The sequence below is a fragment of the Bombina bombina genome, chromosome 7, assembly GCF_027579735.1.
Source record: "Bombina bombina isolate aBomBom1 chromosome 7, aBomBom1.pri, whole genome shotgun sequence".
In the NCBI taxonomy this organism is placed as follows: Eukaryota; Metazoa; Chordata; class Amphibia; order Anura; family Bombinatoridae; genus Bombina; species Bombina bombina.
In genome coordinates this window covers 590,501,925-590,523,600 of record NC_069505.1, presented here as the reverse complement: position 1 = coordinate 590,523,600, position 21,676 = coordinate 590,501,925, and the positions used below count along the sequence as shown (strand labels likewise).

At 42.6% G+C, this 21,676-nt stretch overlaps 1 protein-coding gene across 1 annotated transcript in view; it reads right to left on the bottom strand.

Moving 5' to 3' along the window:
• The window catches only part of MSH5 (mutS homolog 5), an 819,710-nt gene that overhangs the window by 439,105 nt on the left and 358,929 nt on the right, over nt 1-21,676 (bottom strand). The window contains exons 5-6 of the mRNA XM_053689613.1: nt 7,464-7,509; nt 6,665-6,803 (exon numbers count right to left, since the gene is read on the bottom strand). Of these exons, the coding sequence (XP_053545588.1) occupies nt 6,665-6,803; nt 7,464-7,509 (185 nt within the window). The remainder of the gene's footprint in view (nt 1-6,664; nt 6,804-7,463; nt 7,510-21,676) is intronic.

Here is a 21,676-nt window from a genome sequence, read left to right as displayed (position 1 = left end):
CCTCCTGCTTTAAAGTATAACCATGCGGTCCAAACAAGCACCTGGAGTTAACGTCCTGAGTCGAACTCCGTCAAAGGCAAGTGCGCAGCTTCTAGACGCATCCAGTCTAAAGCGCGCAAACTAAGCCCTGCCCCTCGTGAAAAAAAGGAAATTTATGCATACCTCATAAATTTATTTCTTTTACGATATGATGAGTCCGCGGATTTCATCCTTACTTGTGGGATTAAACCTCCTGCTAGCAGGAAGTGGCAAAGAGCACCACAGCACAGCTGTATATATAGCTACTCCCTTCCCCTCCTCCCCCAGTCATTCGACCAAAGTTAGGAAGAGAAAGGAAAAGCCAAAGGTGCAGAGGTGACTGAAGTTTAAAAAAAATAAGTACATACCTGTCTTAGAAATGACAGGGTGGGCCATGGCCTTTTATTTTACAAGATATGACGAGTCCATGGATTTCATCCTTACTTGTGGGATACAATACCAAAGCTACAGGACACGGATGAAAGGGAGGGACAAGACAGGAACCTAAACGGAAGACACCACTGCTTGAAGAACTTTTCTCCCAAAAACAGCTTCAGAAGAAGCAAAAGTATCAAATTTGGAAAAAGTGTGAAGAGACGACCAAGTTGCAGCCTTGCAAATCTGTTCAACAGAAGCATTGTTTTTAAATGCCCATGAGGAAGCCACAACCCTAGTAGAATGAGCCGTAATTCTTTCAGGAGGCTGCTGTCTAGCAGTCTCATATGCCAGACGGATTATACTCTTCAGCCAATAAGAAAGAGAGGTAGCCATAGCTTTCTGGCCCCTATTTTTCCAGAAAAAAACAACAAATAATGAAGATGATTGACGAAAATCTTTAGTCGCCTGAAAGTAAAACTTCAGGGCACGGATCACATCCAAGTTATGCAACAGACGCTCCTTCTTAAAAGAAGGATTAGGACATAATGAAGGAACAACAATTTCCTAATTAATATTCTTATTTGAAACAACCTTAGGAAGGAATCCAGCTTTGGTACATAAAACCACCTTATCAGAATGGAAGATAAGATAAGGCAAGTCACATTGTAACGCTGAAAGCTCAGAAACTCTACGAGCAGAAGAAATAGCAACCAAAAATAAAACTTTCCAAGATAACAACTTAATATCTATGGAATGCATGGGTTCAAACGGAACCCCTTGAAGAACATTAAGAACTAAATTCAAACTCCAGGGTGGAGCAATTGGTCTAAACAAAGGCTTGATTCTGGTCAGAGCCTGACAAAAACACTGAACGTCTGGAACATCTGTCAAACGTTTGTGTAGTAAAATTGACAAAGCAGTGATTTGTCCCTTTAAGGAACTTGCTGATAACCCTTTCTCCAATCCTTCTTGTAGAAAAGACAGAATCCTGGGAATCCTAACTCTACTCCATGAGTAACCCTTGGATTCGCACCAATAAAGATATTTACGCCATATCTTATGGTAGATATTTCTAGTAACAGGCTTACGTGCCTGAATCATAGTATCAATGACCGAATCAGAGAACCCCCGCTTAGATAAAATCAAGCGTTCAATCTCCAAGCAGTCAGCTGCAGAGAAACTAGATTCGGATGATGGAAGGGTCCCTGAATGAGAAGGTCCTGCCTCAATGGAAGCTTCCACGGCGGCAGAGAGGACATGTCCACTAGACCGGCATACCAAGTCCTGCGAGGCCACGCAGACAAGATTAGAACTACTGAAGCCCTCTCCTGTTTGATCCGAGCAATCACCCGAGGAAGGAGAGCAAACGGTGGAAACACATAAGCTAGGTTGAAAGACCAAGGCACTGCCAAGGCATCTATCAGTTCAGCCTGAGGATGCCTTGACCTGGATCCGTATCTTGGAAGCTTGGCATTCTGACGAGACGCCATCAGATCCAATTCCGGTCTACCCCATCTGAAGATTCAGAGTGGCAAAGACCTCCGGATGGAGTTCCCACTCCCCCGGATGAAACGTCTGTCTGCTTAAAAAGTCCGCTTCCCAGTTGACCACTCCTGGGATGTAGATTGCTGACAGATAACAAGAGTGAGCTTCCGCCCACCGAATAATCTTTGATACTTCTGTCATCGCTAAGGAACCCCTTGTTCCTCCCTGATGATTGATGTAAGCCACAGTCGTGATGTTGTCCGACTGAAATCGGATGTATTTGGCCAAAGTCAACTGAGGCCATGCCTGAAGCGCATTGAATATTGCTCTAAATTCCAGAAAATTGATTGGAAGAAGAGATTCCGGCTGGGTCCACACACCCTGAGCCTTCAGGGAATTCCAGACTGCACCCCAGCCTAGTAGGCTGGCGTCCGTTGTAACTATCACCTATGAGGGTCTGCGGAAGAACGTCCCTTGGGACAGATGATCCCACGACAACCACCAAAGAAGAGAGTCTCTTGTCTCCTGATCCAGATCTATCTGAGGAGACAAATTTGCATAATCTCCATTCCACTGCCTGAGCATGCTGAGTTGTAATGGTCTGAGATGAAAACGAGCAAACGGAATGATGTCCATTGCTGCCACCATCAATCCAATTACCTCCATGCACTGAGCCACTGATGGCCGAGGATTGGACTGAAAAGCTCGGCATGTATTCAAAATCTTTAACTTTCTGACCTCCGTCAGGAAAATTTTCATAGATATGGAATCTATTAGAGTTCCCAAGAAGGGAACCTTTGTCTGTGGAATTAATTAAATCTTTTCTAGATTCACCTTCCACTCGTGAGTCCTCAGAAAGGACAGAACCATGTCTTTATGAGACTTTGTTAGATGGTAAGACGACGCCTGGATCAGAATATTGTCCAGATAAGGCGCCACTGCAATGCCCCGTGGTCTGAGAACCGCTAGAAGTGACCCTAGAACCTTTGTGAAGATCCTGGGTGTTGTGACCAACCCGAAGGGAAGACCCACAAACTGAAAATGTTTGTCTAGAAAGGCAAACCTTAGGAACTGGTGATGATCCTTGTGAATAGGAATATGAAGATAGCCATCTTTCAAGTCCACGGTAGTCATATATTGACCCTCCTGGATCAATGGCAGAATTGTACGAATAGTCTACATCTTGAAGGATGGGACTCTGAGAAACTTGTTAAGACTTTTTAGATCTAAAATGGGTGAAAACGTGCCCTCTTTTTTGGGGACCACAAACAGATTTGAGTAAAACCCCTGTCCCTGTTTCAGTCTTGGAACGGGACAAATTACTCCCATAGTAGAGAGGTCTTTTACACAACGTAAGAACGCCTCTCTTTTTATCTGGTCTACAGACAATCGTGAACAAAGATACCTTCCCCTTGGTAGAGAATTTTTGAATTCCAGCTGATACCCTTGGGACACGATTTCCAGTGTCCAAGGATCGGGGGCCGCCCCTTCATGCTGTCTTGGTAGCAGCAGTGGGCTTCTTGGGTTGTTTACCCTTGTTCCAAGCCTGGTTGGGTCTCCAGACGGACTTGGCCTGAGCAAAATTCCCTTCCTGCTTGGTGGAAGAAGAGGAAGAACAGGGGACTCCTTTAAAATTCCAAAAGGAACGAAAATGATTTTGTTTACCCCTCAGTTTAGCAGTTCTATCCTGAGGTAGAAGATGACCCTTACCTCCCGTAATGTCAGAAATGATTTCTTTCAAGTCAGGCCCGAATAGGGTTTTTCCTTTTAAAGGAATAGCCAAAAGCTTTGACTTAGATGACACATCAGCACACCAAGATTTTAACCATAACGCTCTACGCGCTAAAATGGCAAATCCGGCATTTTTAGCCGCCAATTTGGCAATCTGAAAGGTGGCATCCGTGATAAAAGAATTAGCCAGCTTAAAAGCCTTATAGGGCCGAATAGGGTTTTTCCTTTGAAAGGAATAGCCAAAAGCTTTGACTTAGATGACATATCAGCAGACCAAGATTTTAACCATAACGCTCTGCGCGCTAAAATGGCAAATCCGGCATTTTTAGCCGCCAATTTGGCAATCTGAAAGGCGGCATCCATGATAAAAGAATTAGCCAGCTTAAGAGCCTTAATTCTATCTAAAATATCCTCTAAAGGAGTCTCAGTCTTAAGAGACTCTTCTAAGGCATCAAACCAGAAGGCCGCCTCAGTGGTAACGGGTACCATGCAGGCCGTCGGTTGTAACAGGAAACCCTGATGAATAAACAATTTCTTTAGCAGACTCTCCATTTTCTTATCCATAGGGTCTTTGAAAGAACAACTGTCTTCAATAGGAATAGTTGTACGCTTAGCCAGGGTAGATATAGCTCCCTCCACCTTAGGGACCGTTTGCCAAGAGTCCCGAACAGTGTCAGATATGGGATACATTTTCTTAAAATTAGGAGAAGGTGAGAACGGTATACCCGGTCTGCCCCATTCCCTCTTGATAATCTCAGAAATTCTCTTAGGAACCGGAAAAACATCAGTGTAAGCAGGTACCTCTAAGTATTTGTCCATTTTACACAATTTCTCTGGTGGTACCACAATAGAGTCACAGTCATCCAGAGTCGCTAAAACCTCCCGAAGTAACAGGCGGAGGTGTTCAAGCTTAAATCTAAAGGACATGACGTCCAAATCTGACTAAGGCAACACACTTCCCGAATCGGAAAGTTCCCCCTCAGACAGAAGTTCGCTGACCCCCAAATCAGACCCCTGTGAGGGTACATCGTCGGGTAGTTGTCGTTAGAAGAGGATGCTCTGCACCGGATGTCTTGAAGATGGACCCGCTCCGTGCCGGATGGATGAAGATAGAAGATGCCGTCTGGATGAAGACTTCTACCCATCTGGAGGACCACTTCTGCCGGCTTCATTGAGGACATCTTGCAGCTTGGATGAAGACTTCTCCTGGTAAGTGGATCTTCGGGGGTTAGTGTTAGGATTTTTTAAGGGTGTATTGGGTGGGTTTTATTTTTAGGTTAGGGCTTTGGGCCGCAATAAAGTTAAATACCCTTTTAAGGGCAATGGCCATCCAAATGCCCTTTTCAGGGCAATGGGGAGCTTAGGATTTTTTTTAGTTAGGGTTTTATTTGAAGGGTTGGTTGTATGGGTGGTGGGTTTTACTGTTGGGGGGTTGTTGTTTTTTACAGGTAAAAGAGGTGATTTCTTTGGGGCAATGCTCCGCAAAAGGCCCTTTTAAGGGCTATTGGTAGTTTAGTTTAGGCTAGGGTTTTTTTTTTTTTGTTTTTTTTTTTATCTTGATAGGGCTATTAGATTAGGTGTTAGTTTAAAGATCTTGTAATTTGTTTTTTATTTTCTGTAATTTAGTGTTTTTTTTTTTGTAATTTAGCTTATAGTTTTGAATTTAGTTAATTGTATTTAATTTAGGGAATTTATTTAATTATAGGGTTAGGTTAGGTGTTAGTGTAAGACAGATTAGGTTTTATTTTAGCTAGGTAGTTATTAAATAGTTAATAACTATTTAGTAACTATTCTACCTAGTTAAATTAAATACAAACTTGCCTGTAAAATAAAAATAAACCCTAAGCTAGCTACAATGTAACTATTAGTTATATTGTAGCTAGCTTAGGGTTTATTTTACAGGTAAGTATTTCGTTTTATATAGGAATAATTTAAGTAATAATTGTAGGTTTTATTTATATTATTTTAATTATATTTAAGTTACGGGGTGTTAGGGTTAGGGTTAGACTTAGGTTTAGGGGTTAATAAATATAATATAGTGGCGGCGACATTAGGGGCAGCAGATTAGGGGTTAATAATATTTAACTAGTGTTTGCGATGCGGGAATACAGCGGTTTAGGGGTTAATATATTTATTATAGTGGCGTCGACGTTGGAGGCGGCAGATTAGGGGTTAATAACATTATGTAGGTGTCGGCGATGTGGGCAGCAGATTAGGGGTTAATAAATATAATGTAGGTGTCGCCGATGTTGGGGGCAGCAGATTAGGGGTTCATAAGTATAATGTAGGTGGCGGCTATGTCAGGAGCGGCAGATTAGGGGTTAATAAGTATAATGTAGGTGTTGGCGATATCAGGGCCGGCAGATTAGGGGTTAATAAGTGTAAGATTAAGGGTGTTTAGACTCGAGGTTCATGTTAGGGTGTTAGGTGTAAACATAAAATGTGTTTCCCCATAGGAATCAATGGGGCTGCGCTAATGAGCTTTACGCTGCTTTATTGCAGGTGTTAGGCTTTTTTTCAGCCGGCTCTCCCCATTGATGTCTATGGGGAAATCGTGCACGAGCACGTACAACCAGCTCACCGCTGACTTAAGCAGCGCTGGTATTGGAGTGCGGTATGGAGCACAATTTTGTTTGTTAATACCGCACCCCTCATAATGCAAAACTCGTAATCTGGCCGATAAACTCTTGATTAAAGAATCTATTCTAACACCTCACTTTACCACTTCCTATAACTAACGAAGGCAAAGAGAATGACTGGAGTGGGAGGGAAGGGAGGAGCTATTTAACAGCTTTGCTGTGGTGCTCTTTGCCGCCTCCTGCAGACTAGGAGGTGAATATCCCATTAGTAATTAAGATGATCCGTGTACTCATTGCGTCATAAAAAAGAAATATTCTTTACAGTCTAGTTATGATTTTAAAAATGGGAGAGTTTACCATCAGTAAAAAAAATAATACGATGTGTGCATGAGAGAGAAGACATTCAAATGTTAGAATAATAATGCAATCAGAGAGAGCAGCGATAGATAAATGAGCAAGGTGCTATGACTCACAGGAATGTTTTTTATATTCTTTATACAGCTCTGAAGGGTCTCTGCAGTCTCCTGGTTTTGAGCTTGCATGAAGAATTCAATGACATCTAGGCGAGAAGCTAGCTCAGACCTGTCTAACGTGGGCCGCATCATCCATTGCCTTCCAAAAAAATTACATAAGCATAGAGGCGTGTAGAGAAAAAGATTATTGTGTCTTTACTGAGTGCATTGATCTCGTAATAGGGAGAATGGGATAATACAATAGTTTCTTTCTTTAAAGAACAGTAAAGTCTATATTAAAATAAACAATTTTCTAATTTATTTCTACTATAATATTTGCTTTGTTGTCTTGGTCCTTTGTTAAAAAGTAAACCTAGGTAGGATTAGGAGCAGTGATGCACTACTGGGAGCTGGACACATCTGGTGAGCCAATGACAGGAAGCATGTGTAAATATTGCCACCAATCACCAGTTAGCTCTCAGTAGTGCATTGATGTTCCCGAGCCTACCAAGGTATGTTCTTAAATACAAAATTCCAAGAAAATGAAACAAATTTAACAATATAAGTAAAATAGATTTTTTTTAACACTGTGTCTTCTACCTGAATCATAAAAATTCAATTAAGAGTTTACTGTCTTTTTAACCCCTTAACGCCGATCACGTGCTGTCCTAACTGCACGTGATCGCATGTACAATTGCGTGATTTCAATTTTTTACTAATTTGTTTACATCAAAACTTTTGTTCCGATGTAACAAATTAGTACAGACAGGAAGGGGTTACATTTATCGAGAAGCTCAAAGGATGAAATATAAGCACAAACCTCATCATGATTTCTCCCCACTTTGACCTGCAGCGGTTGAGAACACCTGAGAAAACATAATTTACATATGTATCTAAATGTATGTACCAACACAAAACACAGGGATTTATGGTTTGAAGTTGGTAAATATATTCAGAGATAATTTTGAAAAGGAACTTTATTTAGGCAACATTTAACAGAAGCCATAAGAAAAGCAAATGTAAAAAATAGGCTTGAGTAATAGTGAGGTTATCCTGGTGATTAACTGAACTAGCTCTTTTAGATAGTATAATGGACTAGGGGCGCGATCCGATATAGATCGCAGTTTGCGGCGCAAGCGAGGGAACCGGCGTCGCCCGCAGTTTCAGCTCGCAACTCGAGCTATCCCATATAAGTCGCCGTCAGATGCTAACGTGCCATAAGTCTGACAAACCAGCGATGTCCAGAAATCTGCGCAAGTACAAATTTCTGGCGTCGCCAGTGACTTGCGGCACGTTAGAAACTGCCTGCGCCTATAAAACCTGACTAAAGTCTAAAACACCCGCACTGTCTAACACGCCTCCCTAACATAGCCCGGCACGTCTAACCCTCTATCCGCTATCCCCCCTCACTAGCCTAACAATAAAAAAGCTATTAACCCCTAAACCGACGCTCCCGTACCCCGCCGCAACCTAATAAAGTTATTAACCCCTAAACCGCCGCTCCCGTACCCCGCCGCCAGCTATATTATATCTATAACCCCCTAAAGTGAGCCCCTAACACCGCCGCCATCTATATTAAAATTATTAACCCCTAATGTAAGCCCCCTATACCGCCGCCAGCTATATTAATATTATTAACCCCTAATGTAAGCCCCTTACACCCCCGCCATCTCTATTAAAATGATTAACCCCTAATTTAATCTACCTACCCCGCCGCCAGCTATATTATCTATATTAACCCTAAGTATATTATAGTTAATATAGGTATTACATTATATATATTAACTATATTAACCCTAATTATATTAGGGTTAATATAGTTAATATAGTTACTATAGTATTTATATTAACTATATTAACTCTATCTAACCCTAACACCCCTAACTAAATTTATATTAAATTAATCTAATTCATTTATAAACTAAAATATTCCTATTTAAATCTAAATACTTACCTATAAAATAAACCCTAAGATAGCTACAATATAATAATTACATTGTAGCTATGTTAGGGTTAATATTTATTTTACAGGTAAATTGTTAATTATTTTAACTAGGTATAATAGATATTAAATAGTTATTAACTATTTAATATCTACCTAGTTAAAATAATTACCCAATTACCTGTAAAATAAATCCTAACCTAAGTTACAAATACACCTACACTATCAATAAATTTAATAAACTACAAACATCTATCTAAAAATACAATTAAATTAACTAAACTAAATTACAAAAACAAACAAACACTAAATTACAAAAAATAAAAAAAAGATTACAAGATTTTTAAGCTAATTACACCTATTCTAAGCCCCCTAATAAAATAATAAACCCCCAAAATAAAAAAAATTCCCTGCCCTATTCTAAATTAAACAAATTTCAAAGCTCTTTACCTTACCAGCCCTTAAAAGGGCCTTTTGTGGGGCATGCCCCAAAGAATTCAGCTCTTTTGCATACAAATACAATCCCCCCCCCCATTACAACCCACCACCCACATACCCCTATTCTAAAACCACCCAAACCCCCCTTAAAAAAGCCTAACACTACCCCCCTGAAGATCTCCCTACCTTGTCTTCACCACACCGGGCCGAACTCCTGATCCGATCCGGGCGATGTCTTCCTCCAAGCGGCAAAGAAGAATTCTTCCTCCGGCGATGTCTTCCTCCAAGCGGCAAAGAAGAATTCTTCCTCCGGCGATGTCTTCCTCCAAGCGGCAAAGAAGAATTCTTCCTCCGGCGACGTCTTCCTCCAAGCGGCAGCAAAGTCTTCATTCTTCCGGCGGCATCTTCAATCTTCTTTCTTCGCTCCGCCGCCGCGGAGCATCCATCCCGGCCGACTGCTGTACTACGAATGAGGTACCTTTAAATGACGTCATCCAAGATGGCGTCCGCCGAATTCCGATTGGCTGATAGGATTCTATCAGCCAATCGGAATTAAGTTAGAAAAATCTGATTGGCTGATTGAATCAGCCAATCAGATTCAAGTTCAATCCGATTGGCTGATCTGAACAGCCAATCAGATTGAGCTCGCATTCTATTGGCTGATCAGAACAGCCAATAGAATGCGAGCTCAATCTGATTGGCTGATTGGATCAGCCAATCGGATTGAACTTGAATCTGATTGGCTGATTCAATCAGCCAATCAGATTTTTCTAACTTAATTCCGATTGGCTGATAGAATCCTATCAGCCAATCGGAATTCGGCGGACGCCATCTTGGATGACGTCATTTAAAGGTACCTCATTCGTAGTACAGCAGTCGGCCGGGATGGATGCTCCGCGGCGGCGGAGCGAAGAAAGAAGATTGAAGATGCCGCCGGAAGAATGAAGACTTTGCTGCCGCTTGGAGGAAGACGTCGCCGGAGGAAGAATTCTTCTTTGCCGCTTGGAGGAAGACATCGCCGGAGGAAGAATTCTTCTTTGCCGCTTGGAGGAAGACATCGCCCGCATCGGATCAGGAGTTCGGCCCGGTGTGGTGAAGACAAGGTAGGGAGATCTTCAGGGGGGGTAGTGTTAGGCTTTTTTAAGGGGGGTTTGGGTGGTTTTAGAATAGGGGTATGTGGGTGGTGGGTTGTAATGGGGGGGGGGATTGTATTTGTATGCAAAAGAGCTGAATTCTTTGGGGCATGCCCCACAAAAGGCCCTTTTAAGGGCTGGTAAGGTAAAGAGCTTTGAAATTTGTTTAATTTAGAATAGGGCAGGGAATTTTTTTTATTTTGGGGGTTTATTATTTTATTAGGGGGCTTAGAATAGGTGTAATTAGCTTAAAAATCTTGTAATCTTTTTTTTATTTTTTGTAATTTAGTGTTTGTTTTTTTTTGTAATTTAGTTTAGTTAATTTAATTGTATTTTTAGATAGATGTTTGTAGTTTATTAAATTTATTGATAGTGTAGGTGTATTTGTAACTTAGGTTAGGATTTATTTTACAGGTAATTGGGTAATTATTTTAACTAGGTAGATATTAAATAGTTAATAACTATTTAATATCTATTATACCTAGTTAAAATAATTAACAATTTACCTGTAAAAACAGAATTTATGTTTACCTGATAAATTACTTTCTCCAACGGTGTGTCCGGTCCACGGCGTCATCCTTACTTGTGGGATATTCTCTTCCCCAACAGGAAATGGCAAAGAGCCCAGCAAAGCTGGTCACATGATCCCTCCTAGGCTCCGCCTTCCCCAGTCATTCGACCGACGTAAAGGAGGAATATTTGCATAGGAGAAATCATATGATACCGTGGTGACTGTAGTTAGAGAAAATAAATCATCAGACCTGATTAAAAAACCAGGGCGGGCCGTGGACCGGACACACCGTTGGAGAAAGTAATTTATCAGGTAAACATAAAACAGAATTTATGTTTACCTGATAAATTACTTTCTCCAACGGTGTGTCCGGTCCACGGCGTCATCCTTACTTGTGGGATATTCTCTTCCCCAACAGGAAATGGCAAAGAGCCCAGCAAAGCTGGTCACATGATCCCTCCTAGGCTCCGCCTTCCCCAGTCATTCGACCGACGTAAAGGAGGAATATTTGCATAGGAGAAATCATATGATACCGTGGTGACTGTAGTTAAAGAAAATAAATCATCAGACCTGATTAAAAAAACCAGGGCGGGCCGTGGACCGGACACACCGTTGGAGAAAGTAATTTATCAGGTAAACATAAATTCTGTTTTCTCCAACATAGGTGTGTCCGGTCCACGGCGTCATCCTTACTTGTGGGAACCAATACCAAAGCTTTAGGACACGGATGATGGGAGGGAGCAAATCAGGTCACCTAGATGGAAGGCACCACGGCTTGCAAAACCTTTCTCCCAAAAATAGCCTCAGAAGAAGCAAAAGTATCAAATTTGTAAAATTTTGTAAAAGTGTGCAGTGAAGACCAAGTCGCTGCCTTACATATCTGATCAACAGAAGCCTCGTTCTTGAAGGCCCATGTGGAAGCCACGGCCCTAGTGGAATGAGCTGTGATTCTTTCAGGAGGCTGCCGTCCGGCAGTCTCATAAGCCAATCTGATGATGCTTTTAAGCCAAAAAGAGAGAGAGGTAGAAGTTGCTTTTTGACCTCTCCTTTTACCAGAATAAACAACAAACAAGGAAGATGTTTGTCTGAAATCCTTTGTAGCATCTAAATAGAATTTTAGAGCACGAACTACATCCAAATTGTGCAACAAACGTTCCTTCTTTGAAACTGGATTCGGACACAAAGAAGGCACGACTATCTCCTGGTTAATGTTTTTGTTAGAAACAACTTTCGGAAGAAAACCAGGTTTAGTACGCAAAACCACCTTATCTGCATGGAACACCAGATAAGGAGGAGAACACTGCAGAGCAGATAACTCTGAAACTCTTCTAGCAGAAGAAATTGCAACCAAAAACAAAACTTTCCAAGATAATAACTTGATATCAACGGAATGTAGGGGTTCAAACGGAACCCCCTGAAGAACTGAAAGAACTAAATTGAGACTCCAAGGAGGAGTCAAAGGTTTGTAAACAGGCTTGATTCTAACCAGAGCCTGAACAAAAGCTTGAACATCTGGCACAGCTGCCAGCTTTTTGTGAAGTAAAACAGATAAGGCAGAAATCTGTCCCTTCAAAGAACTTGCAGATAATCCTTTCTCCAAACCTTCTTGAAGAAAGGATAGAATCTTAGGAATTTTTATCTTGTTCCATGGGAATCCTTTAGATTCACACCAACAGATATATTTTTTCCATATTTTATGGTAGATTTTTCTAGTTACAGGCTTTCTGGCCTGAACAAGAGTATCAATGACAGAATCTGAGAACCCTCGCTTTGATAAAATCAAGCGTTCAATCTCCAAGCAGTCAGTTGGAGTGAGGCCAGATTCGGATGTTCGAACGGACCTTGAACAAGAAGGTCCCGTCTCAAAGGTAGCTTCCATGGTGGAGCCGATGACATATTCACCAGATCTGCATACCAAGTCCTGCGTGGCCACGCAGGAGCTATCAAGATCACCGATGCCCTCTCCTGATTGATCCTGGCTACCAGCCTGGGGCTGAGAGGAAACGGTGGGAATACATAAGCTAGATTGAAGGTCCAAGGTGCTACTAGTGCATCTACTAGAGTCGCCTTGGGATCCCTGGATCTGGACCCGTAGCAAGGAACCTTGAAGTTCTGACGAGAGGCCATCAGATCCATGTCTGGAATGCCCCACAATTGAGTTATTTGGGCAAAGATTTCCGGATGGAGTTCCCACTCCCCCGGATGAAATGTCTGACGACTCAGAAAATCCGCTTCCCAATTTTCCACTCCTGGGATGTGGATTGCAGACAAGTGGCAGGAGTGAGTCTCCGCCCATTGAATGATTTTGGTCACTTCTTCCATCGCCAGGGAACTCCTTGTTCCCCCCTGATGGTTGATATACGCAACAGTCGTCATGTTGTCTGATTGAAACCGTATGAATTTGGCCTTTGCTAGCTGAGGCCAAGCCTTGAGAGCATTGAATATCGCTCTCAGTTCCAGAATATTTATCGGGAGAAGAGATTCTTCCCGAGACCAAAGACCCTGAGCTTTCAGGGGTTCCCAGACCGCGCCCCAGCCCACCAGACTGGCGTCGGTCGTGACAATGACCCACTCTGGTCTGCGGAAGCTCATCCCCTGTGACAGGTTGTCCAGGGTCAGCCACCAACGGAGTGAATCTCTGGTCCTCTGATCTACTTGTATCGTCGGAGACAAGTCTGTATAATCCCCATTCCACTGACTGAGCATGCACAGTTGTAATGGTCTCAGATGAATTTGCGCAAAAGGAACTATGTCCATTGCCGCGACCATCAAACCTATTACTTCCATGCACTGCGCTATGGAAGGAAGAAGAACAGAATGAAGTACTTGACAAGAGCTTAGAAGTTTTGATTTTCTGGCCTCTGTCAGAAAAATCCTCATTTCTAAGGAGTCTATTATTGTTCCCAAGAAGGGAACTCTTGTTGACGGAGATAGAGAACTTTTTTCTACGTTCACTTTCCACCCGTGAGATCTGAGAAAGGCCAGGACAATGTCCGTATGAGCCTTTGCTTGTGGTAGGGACGACGCTTAAATCAGTATGTCGTCCAAGTAAGGTACTACTGCAATGCCCCTTGGTCTTAGCACCGCTAGAAGGGACCCTAGTACCTTTGTGAAAATTCTTGGAGCAGTGGCTAATCCGAATGGAAGTGCCACAAACTGGTAATGCTTGTCCAGAAAGGCGAACCTTAGGAACCGATGATGTTCCTTGTGGATAGGAATATGTAGATACGCATCCTTTAAATCCACCGTGGTCATGAATTGACCTTCCTGGATGGTAGGAAGAATTGTCCGAATGGTTTCCATTTTGAACGATGGAACCTTGAGAAATTTGTTTAGGATCTTGAGATCTAAGATTGGTCTGAATGTTCCCTCTTTTTTGGGAACTATGAACAGATTGGAGTAGAATCCCATCCCTTGTTCTCCTAATGGAACAGGATGAATCACTCCCATTTTTAACAGGTCTTCTACACAATGTAAGAATGCCTGTCTTTTTATGTGGTCTGAAGACAATTGAGACCTGTGGAACCTCCCCCTTGGGGGTAGCTCCTTGAATTCCAGAAGATAACCTTGGGAGACTATTTCTAGCGCCCAAGGATCCAGAACATCTCTTGCCCAAGCCTGAGCGAAGAGAGAAAGTCTGCCCCCCACCAGATCCGGTCCCGGATCGGGGGCCAACATCTCATGCTGTCTTGGTAGCAGTGGCAGGTTTCTTGGCCTGCTTACCTTTGTTCCAGCCTTGCATTGGCCTCCAGGCTGGCTTGGTTTGAGAAGTATTACCCTCTTGCTTAGAGGATGTAGAACTTGGAGCTGGTCCGTTTCTGCGAAAGGGACGAAAATTTGGTTTATTTTTAGCCTTAAAAGACCTATCCTGAGGAAGGGCGTGGCCCTTACCCCCAGTGATATCTGAAATAATCTCTTTCAAGTCAGGGCCAAACAGCGTTTTCCCCTTGAAAGGTATGTTAAGCAATTTGTTCTTGGAAGAAGCATCCGCTGACCAAGATTTTAGCCAAAGCACTCTGCGCGCCACAATAGCAAACCCCGAATTTTTCGCCGCTAATCTAGCCAATTGCAAAGTGGCGTCTAAAGTAAAAGAGTTAGCCAATTTAAGAGCATGAATTCTGTCCAAAATCTCCTCATAAGAAGAATCTTTATTGAGCGACTTTTCTAGTTCATCGAACCAGAAACACGCTGCTGTAGTGACAGGAACAATGCATGAAATTGGTTGTAGAAGGTAACCTTGCTGAACAAACATCTTTTTAAGCAAACCCTCTAATTTTTTATCCATAGGATCTTTGAAAGCACAACTATCTTCTATAGGGATAGTGGTGCGTTTGTTTAGAGTAGAAACCGCCCCCTCGACCTTGGGGACTGTCTGCCATAAGTCCTTTCTGGGGTCGACCATAGGAAACAATTTCTTAAATATAGGGGGAGGGACAAAAGGTATGCCGGGCCTTTCCCATTCTTTGTTTACAATGTCCGCCACCCGCTTGGGTATAGGAAAAGCTTCGGGGGGCCCCGGGACCTCTAGGAACTTGTCCATCTTACATAATTTCTCTGGAATGACCAAATTGTCACAATCATCCAGAGTAGATAACACCTCCTTAAGCAGAGCGCGGAGATGTTCCAATTTAAATTTGAATGTAATCACATCAGGTTCAGCTTGTTGAGAAATTTTCCCTGAATCTGAAATTTCTCCCTCAGACAAAACCTCCCTGGCCCCCTCAGACTGGTGTAGGGGCATGTCAGAACCATTATCGTCAGCGTCCTCATGCTCTTCAGTATTTTCTAAAACAGAGCAGTCGCGCTTCCGCTGATAAGTGGGCATTTTGGCTAAAATGTTTTTGATAGAATTATCCATTACAGCCGTTAATTGTTGCATAGTAAGGAGTATTGGCACACTAGATGTACTAGGGGCCTCCTGTGTGGGCAAGACTGGCGTAGACAAAGGAGGGGATGATGCAGTACCATGCTTACTCCCCTCACTTGAGGAATCATCTTGGGCATCATTTTCTCTAAATTTTTTGTCACATACATCACATCTATTTAAATGAGAAGGAACCTTGGCTTCCTCACATACAGAACATAGTCTATCTGATAGTTCAGACATGTTAAACAGGCATAAACTTGATAACAAAGTACAAAAAACGTTTAAAAATAAAACCGTTACTGTCACTTTAAATTTTAAACTGAACACACTTTATTACTGAATATGTGAAAAAGTATGAAGGAATTGTTCAAAATTCACCAAAATTTCACCACAGTGTCTTAAAGCCTTAAAAGTATTGCACACCAAATTTGAAAGCTTTAACTCTTAAAATAACGGAACCGGAGTCGTTTTTATATTTAACCCCTATACAGTCCCTGGTATCTGCTTTGCTGAGACCCAACCAAGCCCAGAGGGGAATACGATACCAAATAACGCCTTCAGTAAGCTTTTTCTATGTATCTGAGCTCCTCACACATGCATCTGCATGCCTTGCTTCCCAAAAACAACTGCGCATTAGTGGCGCGAAAATGAGGCTCTGCCTATGATTAGAGAAGGCCCCCAGAGAAAAAGGTGTCCAATACAGTGCCTGCCGGTTATTCAACATAATTCCCAAAAATAAAATAACTCCTCAAAGCTATAAACTATTAAAAATGCTTATAAATCAATCGTTTTAGCCCAGAAAAATGTCTACCAGTCTTTAAAGCCCTTGTGAAGCCCTTTATTCTTATTTAATAAAAATGGCTTACCGGATCCCATAGGGAAAATGACAGCTTCCAGCATTACCAAGTCTTATTAGAAATGTGTCATACCTCAAGCAGCAAAAGTCTGCTCACTGTTTCCCCCAACTGAAGTTAATTCCTCTCAACAGTCCTGTGTGGAAACAGCCATCGATTTTAGTAACGGTTGCTAAAATCATTTTCCTCTTACAAACTAGAGATGGGAAGTTCGGTTCTTCTGGGTGAATCGGTTCATTTCGGACGGTTCGATTAACTGAACCGGTTCATGAACCGATTCACCAGTTCACCTACTGAACATGAGATAGAGGCTCTACCTCATGTTCAGTAGGTGAACTGTAGAGCCGCAGATTCGTTCCTGAATCATGAGTCACTGACTGTGTGAGTTGTGTGACGCTCTATATCTATCATGACTCATGATTCAGTGTCTAACAGTTCAGCTCCTCCTAAGTCCTCACAGCCAGGCAGCGTTGGCTCCTTCACAGATACATACAACACAGTACATAGAACAGAGCATGCTGTATACTCTGTTCTATGTACTGTGTTGTATGTATTTTCCTAAGATATGCATATCTACTCTGTATGGCTTATAAATAAATATAAGGGTGAGACCTGCTGCTTCTCTAAGGGTTAATTTAAGGTGCAGTTTGGGGTATATTTGAATCAGTGTACTGTTAACTGACTCCTTTGCAATGAATCGTTCAGTTAACAGTACACTGATTCAAATATACCTCTAACTGCACCTTAAATTAACCCTTACAGAAGCAGCAGGTCTCAACCTTATATTTATTTATAAGCCATACAGAGTTTTGGTTTATAAATGTAAGGTTGATACCTGCTACTTTTGTAAGGGTTAATTTAGGTGCAGTTAGGGGTATCTTTGAATCTGTGTACTGTTAACTGAATGATTCATTGCAAAGGAGTTAACAGTACACTGATTCATTTGCAAACAGTTCACTTCTTCAATCAGTAACAGTACTGGTAATATGATCCTAGAGTGAGACTGTCTGATTCATTGCAAAGGAGGAGTTAGCAGAAGCAGTACACACTCTAGGATCGTATTACCAGTGCTGCTGCAGACTCAGGAAGTGAACTGTTTGAAACGAATCAGTTCAGTCTGGTGAACTGATTCATACAGTTCACTGAAAAGATCCAGTTCAAATGAACGATTCGTTCATGAACTGGACATCGCTATTACAAACAGAAATCTTCATCTCTTTTCTGTTTCAGAGTAAATAGTACATACCAGCACTATTTTAAAATAACAAACTCTTGATTGAAGAATAAAAACTACATTTAAACACCAAAAAACTCTAAGCCATCTCCATGGAGATGTTGCCTGTACAACGGCAAAGAGAATGACTGGGGAAGGCGGAGCCTAGGAGGGATCATGTGACCAGCTTTGCTGGGCTCTTTGCCATTTCCTGTTGGGGAAGAGAATATCCCACAAGTAAGGATGACGCCGTGGACCGGACACACCTATGTTGGAGAAATTCTGTTTTCTCCAACATAGGTGTGTCCGGTCCACGGCGTCATCCTTACTTGTGGGAACGAATACCAAAGCTTTAGGACACGGATGATGGGAGGGAGCAAATCAGGTCACCTAGATGGAAGGCACCACGGCTTGCAAAACCTTTCTCCCAAAAATAGCCTCAGAAGAAGCAAAAGTATCAAATTTGTAAAATTTGGTAAAAGTGTGCAGTGAAGACCAAGTCGCTGCCTTACATATCTGATCAACAGAAGCCTCGTTCTTGAAGGCCCATGTGGAAGCCACAGCCCTAGTGGAATGAGCTGTGATTCTTTCAGGAGGCTGCCGTCCGGCAGTCTCATAAGCCAATCTGATGATGCTTTTAAGCCAAAAAGAGAGAGAGGTAGAAGTTGCTTTTTGACCTCTCCTTTTACCAGAATAAACAACAAACAAGGAAGATGTTTGTCTGAAATCCTTTGTAGCCTCTAAATAGAATTTTAGAGCACGAACTACATCCAAATTGTGCAACAAACGTTCCTTCTTTGAAACTGGATTCGGACACAAAGAAGGCACAACTATCTCCTGGTTAATATTTTTGTTAGAAACAACTTTCGGAAGAAAACCAGGTTTAGTACGCAAAACCACCTTATCTGCATGGAACACCAGATAAGGAGGAGAACACTGCAGAGCAGATAACTCTGAAACTCTTCTAGCAGAAGAAATTGCAACCAAAAACAAAACTTTCCAAGATAATAACTTAATATCTACGGAATGTAAGGGTTCAAACGGAACCCCTTGAAGAACTGAAAGAACTAAATTGAGACTCCAAGGAGGAGTCAAAGGTTTGTAAACAGGCTTGATTCTAACCAGAGCCTGAACAAAAGCCTGAACATCTGGCACAGCCGCCAGCTTCTTGTGAAGTAAAACAGATAAAGCAGAAATCTGTCCCTTCAAAGAACTTGCAGATAATCCTTTCTCCAAACCCTCTTGTAGAAAGGACAGAATCTTAGGAATTTTTACCCTGTTCCATGGGAATCCTTTCGATTCGCACCAACAGATATATTTTTTCCATACTTTATGGTAAATTTTTCTAGTTACAGGCTTTCTAGCCTGAATAAGAGTATCAATGACAGAATCTGAGAACCCACGCTTTGATAAAATCAAGCGTTCAATCTCCAAGCAGTCAGTTGGAGTGATGCCAGATTCGGATGTTCGAACGGACCTTGAACAAGAAGGTCCCGTCTCAAAGGTAGCTTCCATGGTGGAGCCGATGACATATTCACCAGGTCTGCATACCAAGTTCTGCGTGGCCACGCAGGAGCTATCAAGATCACCGAAGCCCTCTCCTGATTGATCCTGGCTACCAGCCTGGGAATGAGAGGAAACGGTGGGAACACATAAGCTAGGTTGAAGGTCCAGGGCGCTACTAGTGCATCTACTAGAGTCGCCTTGGGATCCCTGGATCTGGACCCGTAGCAAGGAACCTTGAAGTTCTGACGAGACGCCATCAGATCCATGTCTGGAATGCCCCATAATTGAGTTATTTGGGCAAAGATTTCCGGATGGAGTTCCCACTCCCCCGGATGAAATGTCTGACGACTCAGAAAATCCGCTTCCCAATTTTCCACTCCTGGGATGTGGATTGCAGACAAGTGGCAGGAGTGAAGCTCCGCCCATTGAATTACTTTGGTCACTTCTTCCATCGCCAGGGAACTCCTTGTTCCCCCCTGATGGTTGATATATGCAACAGTCGTCATGTTGTCTGATTGAAACCTTATGAATTTGGCCTTTGCTAGTTGAGGCCAAGCCTTGAGAGCATTGAATATCGCTCTCAGTTCCAGAATGTTTATCGGGAGAAGAGATTCTTCCCGAGACCATAGACCCTGAGCCTTCAGGTGTTTCCAGACCGCGCCCGAGCCCACTAGGCTGGCGTCGGTCGTTACAATGACCCACTCTGGTCTTCTGAAGCTCATCCCTTGGGACAGGTTGTCCAGGGTCAGCCACCAACGGAGTGAATCTCTGGTCCTCTGATCTACTTGGATCGTCGGGGACAAATCTGTATAATCCCCATTCCACTGTCTGAGCATGCACAGTTGTAATGGTCTTAGATGAATTTGCGCAAAAGGAACTATGTCCATTGCCGCAACCATCAAACCTATTACTTCCATGCACTGCGCTATGGAAGGAAGAAGAACAGAATGAAGTACTTGACAAGAGCTTAGAAGTTTTGATTTTCTGGCTTCTGTCAGAAAAATCTTCATTTCCAAGGAGTCTATTATTGTTCCCAAGAAGGGAACTCTTGTTGACGGGAATAGAGAACTTTTTTCTACGTTCACTTTCCACCCGTGAGATCTGAGAAAGGCTAGGACAATGTCCGTATGAGCCTTTGCTTGTGGCAGAGACGACGCTTGAATCAGTATGTCGTCCAAGTAGGGTACTACTGCAATGCCCCTTGGCCTTAGCACCGCTAGAAGGGGCCCTAGTACCTTTGTGAAAATTCTTGGAGCAGTGGCTAGTCCGAATGGAAGTGCCACAAACTGGTAATGCTTGTCCAGAAAGGCGAATCTTAGGAACCGATGATGTTCCTTGTGGATAGGAATATGTAGATACGCATCCTTTAAATCCACCGTGGTCATGAATTGACCTTCCTGGAATTTTTAGGAAGAATTGTCCGAATGGTTTCCATCTTGAACGATGGGACCTTGAGAAATTTGTTTAGGATCTTGAGATCCAAAATTGGCCTGAATGTTCCCTCTTTTTTGGGAACTATGAACAGATTGGAGTAAAACCCCATCCCTTGTTCTCCTAATGGAACAGGATGAATCACTCCCATTTTTAACAGGTCTTCTACACAATGTAAGAATGCCTGTCTTTTTATTTGGTCTGAAGACAATTGAGACCTGTGGAACCTTCCCCTTGGGGGTAGTTCCTTGAATTCCAGGAGATAACCTTGAGAAACTATTTCTAGCGCCCAAGGATCCTGAACATCTCTTGCCCAAGCCTGAGCGAAGAGAGAAAGTCTGCCCCCCACCAGATCCGGTCCCGGATCGGGGGCCAGCATCTCATGCTGTCTTGGTAGCGGTAGCGGGCTTCTTGGCCTGCTTACCTTTGTTCCAGCCTTGCATCGGTCTCCAGGCTGGCTTGGTTTGAGAAGAATTACCCTCTTGCTTAGAGGATGTAGAATTTGAGGCTGGTCCGTTTCTGCGAAAGGAACGAAAATTTGTTTTATTTTTAGCCTTAAAAGACCTATCCTGAGGAAGGGCGTGGCCCTTTCCCCCAGTGATGTCTGAAATAATCTCTTTCAAGTCAGGGCCAAACAGCGTTTTCCCCTTGAAAGGGATGTTAAGCAACCTGTTCTTGGAGGACACATCCGCTGACCAAGACTTCAGCCAAAGCGCTCTGCGCGACACAATAGCAAAACCTGAATTTTTCGCCGCTAATCTAGCTAATTGCAAAGTGGCGTCTAAGGTAAAAGAGTTAGCCAACTTAAGTGCTTGAACTCTGCCCATAACCTCCTCATAAGAGGATGCTTGATTGAGCGACTTTTCTAGTTCCTCGAACCAGAAACACGCTGCTGTAGTGACAGGAACAATGCATGAAATTGGTTGTAGAAGGTAACCTTGCTGAACAAACATCTTTTTAACCCCTTAGTGACCAGAGCACTTTTCCATTTTCTGTCCGTTTGGGACCAAGGCTATTTTTACATTTTTGCGGTGTTTGTGTTTAGCTGTAATTTTCTTCTTACTCATTTACTGTACCCACACATATTATATACCGTTTTTCTCGCCATTAAATGGACTTTCTAAAGATACCATTATTT